Source organism: Phaethon lepturus, unplaced genomic scaffold (assembly GCF_000687285.1).
Source record: "Phaethon lepturus isolate BGI_N335 unplaced genomic scaffold, ASM68728v1 scaffold50688, whole genome shotgun sequence".
NCBI classification, from domain to species: Eukaryota; Metazoa; Chordata; class Aves; order Phaethontiformes; family Phaethontidae; genus Phaethon; species Phaethon lepturus.
In genome coordinates, this window is record NW_010557850.1 from 403 (window position 1) to 2467 (window position 2065).

Genomic DNA, 2065 nt, shown 5'->3' on the forward strand with positions numbered 1-2065 from the left:
CATAGGTGTGAGGCAGCGCCACTCCCAGCAGACACAGCTACAGGAGGGCTCTGCCGCCCTTGGAGAGCCAGGAAGGGGAAACAAGTGTGTTCAGCAACCTGCTTTCATGCTCCTGCAGCCACCCGCCCTCTCTTGTACATACCCGACACCCTTCTAGTAAAGGCACTTGGCAAAACCCCTGCCTGTGTCATGCCTGCAAGCCCAAATCCCTGGCAGCAGGCTGGACGTCTGTAGCAGAGGGTAGCCCCAGGCTCTGCTCTAGCCAGGCCAAACCTGGCCAAATCAGAGGTGGGAGCAGATTCTTTAATGATAATTACATCTCAGAAAGGGTCTAACAGCAGCTGATTGTCAGACTTGTACAGTTTGTTTAAAAGTATAAAATCTAAGGAGGCTCCTATCTGTTCTGGTGCAGCCGGTGCCCGCCTGTGCCTGGCCCCTCACACGTACTGCTTCTTCTTGGTGGCTGCCTTGCTTGCCAAATCCTTGGCTTTCTCCGTAGCAGCCAGAGCCGTCTCCTTGGCTTTCTCAGTTGCTTCCTTGGCTGTCTCCACCAGTGTTTTGGACGGAGCTTCTCCTGTAACATGGAAGTTGTTAACCCAGCCCCAGCAGGCTCCCGCCCTGCCCCAGCAAAGGAGTGCCAGCTGATGCAAGCTAGCCCAACCCTGGTCCTGTCACCTTGGGACAGAGGCAATTTCCCCATGCAGGGGGAAGCCGAGCCCAGAGCTCCTGACCTGCATGCGTCAGGGCACATCATGACGGGGAACTACAAGCACGTGACTGCTGCCATGTTACATCCCCCTCCTGCCTGCACTCCGCCCCTGCCTAGCCTTGTAAGTGCTGCCTGGCTGATCCACTCCGGCAGAGCAGGCAGTGCCAAGACATGGGGGCAAAGGCAAGGGTCAAGGATTTCAAAGTCAGATTAATTCAAGTCATGACCTGCCCATGGACTGGAGTGTTCCTGGTGTGACCTGTAACTCCAAGAGACCCATCCCAGCCAGGCTCAGCCTACCCTCTGGTGCTCACCTTGCATTCTTGCTAGCACGTATTCAAATCCCTTAGTGCTCTTGGTCACGTTGCTTTTGAACCTGGCCAGACCAAACTCCTGCAAAGGAAGAGTCACTGAAGGTGGAAGCCCAGCTCCCTGGTCACACGTGACTCCTGGGGCTTTGTCCCATCTTGCCCAGTCCCAAATGTGTCATGGGCTCATGCCCACCAGCAGTGATGGTTCTGGGCACCCCAAGAGCTCATGAGGATGGGGGGAATGAGGGGAAAGGGTAAAAACCAGCACGGGGAAGGGGTAGAGCAGGGGGAAGCAGCCGCTTTAAGGCCTCTCCAAAGAGGACGTACACAGTGCTGCTCAAGCAGTTGGCAGTGCTCACCTGGACAGCCCGCGAGACGCCAAACAGGCTGGAAGAGACCCAGGCTTCCCGCTTGACCTCGGTCCAGTTGCTGTTCTCTGGGTTCACCCGGTAGACACAGCGCTCCTCCACCACCTGCACAAGGTGCAACCCAGCTGTAGGCACTGACCAGTGCCTGCCACCCAGCCACGCGCACACCTGCGGACACCTACCATGAGACGTGCATGGTTGATGTTCCAGGTGAATGTGGTCATGGTTCGGTTCTTGGGGTCCACGATAGAGTCCTCCAGGATGTAGACGGAGTGGGCGACATTGGCCGGGAAGAAGCGCTCCGCCCAGCGGGGCATCCGGTTGGTCTTGGTCAGGAGACGCCGGGAGAGCAGCTTGTGGTCTGCTGTCACCTCCCGGTGCACGATGTCTTCGGTCAGGACATGTTTGCTAAAATGGGGAAGAAAACATCACGCTCTGCTCCTGGCCAACACCACTCTCCGGGGCTGGGAACCACCAGGTGCTGCACAGAGGGGAAGAGGGTGGTATTAAGAGGGACCTGCTGATGTGGGGAACTCATCCCCGGAGACTCGGGGAGGGGGAGCAGAGGGCCCTGTCCCCGTGGGACCCAGGAGGAAGGGCTGAAGGGGGCACCATCCCGCGGAGGACCCTTTGGACGGGGGCAGAGTCCGAGGAGACCCCGAAAAGGGGCTTCGTGG

General features: G+C 58.2%; 1 protein-coding gene across 1 annotated transcript; it reads right to left on the bottom strand.

Moving 5' to 3' along the window:
- Positions 1-282: 282 nt before the first annotated feature.
- PRELID1 (PRELI domain containing 1) lies at positions 283-1873 on the bottom strand. Its single transcript, XM_010292866.1, has 4 exons — positions 1571-1873; positions 1380-1493; positions 1024-1102; positions 283-574 (listed from the first exon to the last, which is right to left on the bottom strand). Exons 1-4 carry the CDS (start codon positions 1703-1705, stop codon positions 438-440), a joined length of 465 nt encoding a protein of 154 aa, XP_010291168.1. The 5' UTR covers positions 1706-1873; the 3' UTR covers positions 283-437.
- Between the last annotated feature and the right edge of the window lie 192 nt (positions 1874-2065).

What these genes read in the sequence shown, in the direction of transcription:
- PRELID1 (XM_010292866.1), bottom strand. Translation starts at nt 1,705, where the DNA reads ATGCCCCGCTGGGCGGAGCGCTTCTTCCCGGCCAATGTCGCCCACTCC. An exon ending in TCAACCATGCACGTCTCATG is followed by an intron (nt 1,494 to 1,570) that starts GTAGGTGTCCGC and finishes CACCTTGTGCAG; the next exon opens with GTGGTGGAGGAGCGCTGTGT. An exon ending in CGTGCTAGCAAGAATGCAAG is followed by an intron (nt 575 to 1,023) that starts GTGAGCACCAGA and finishes TCCATGTTACAG; the next exon opens with GAGAAGCTCCGTCCAAAACA.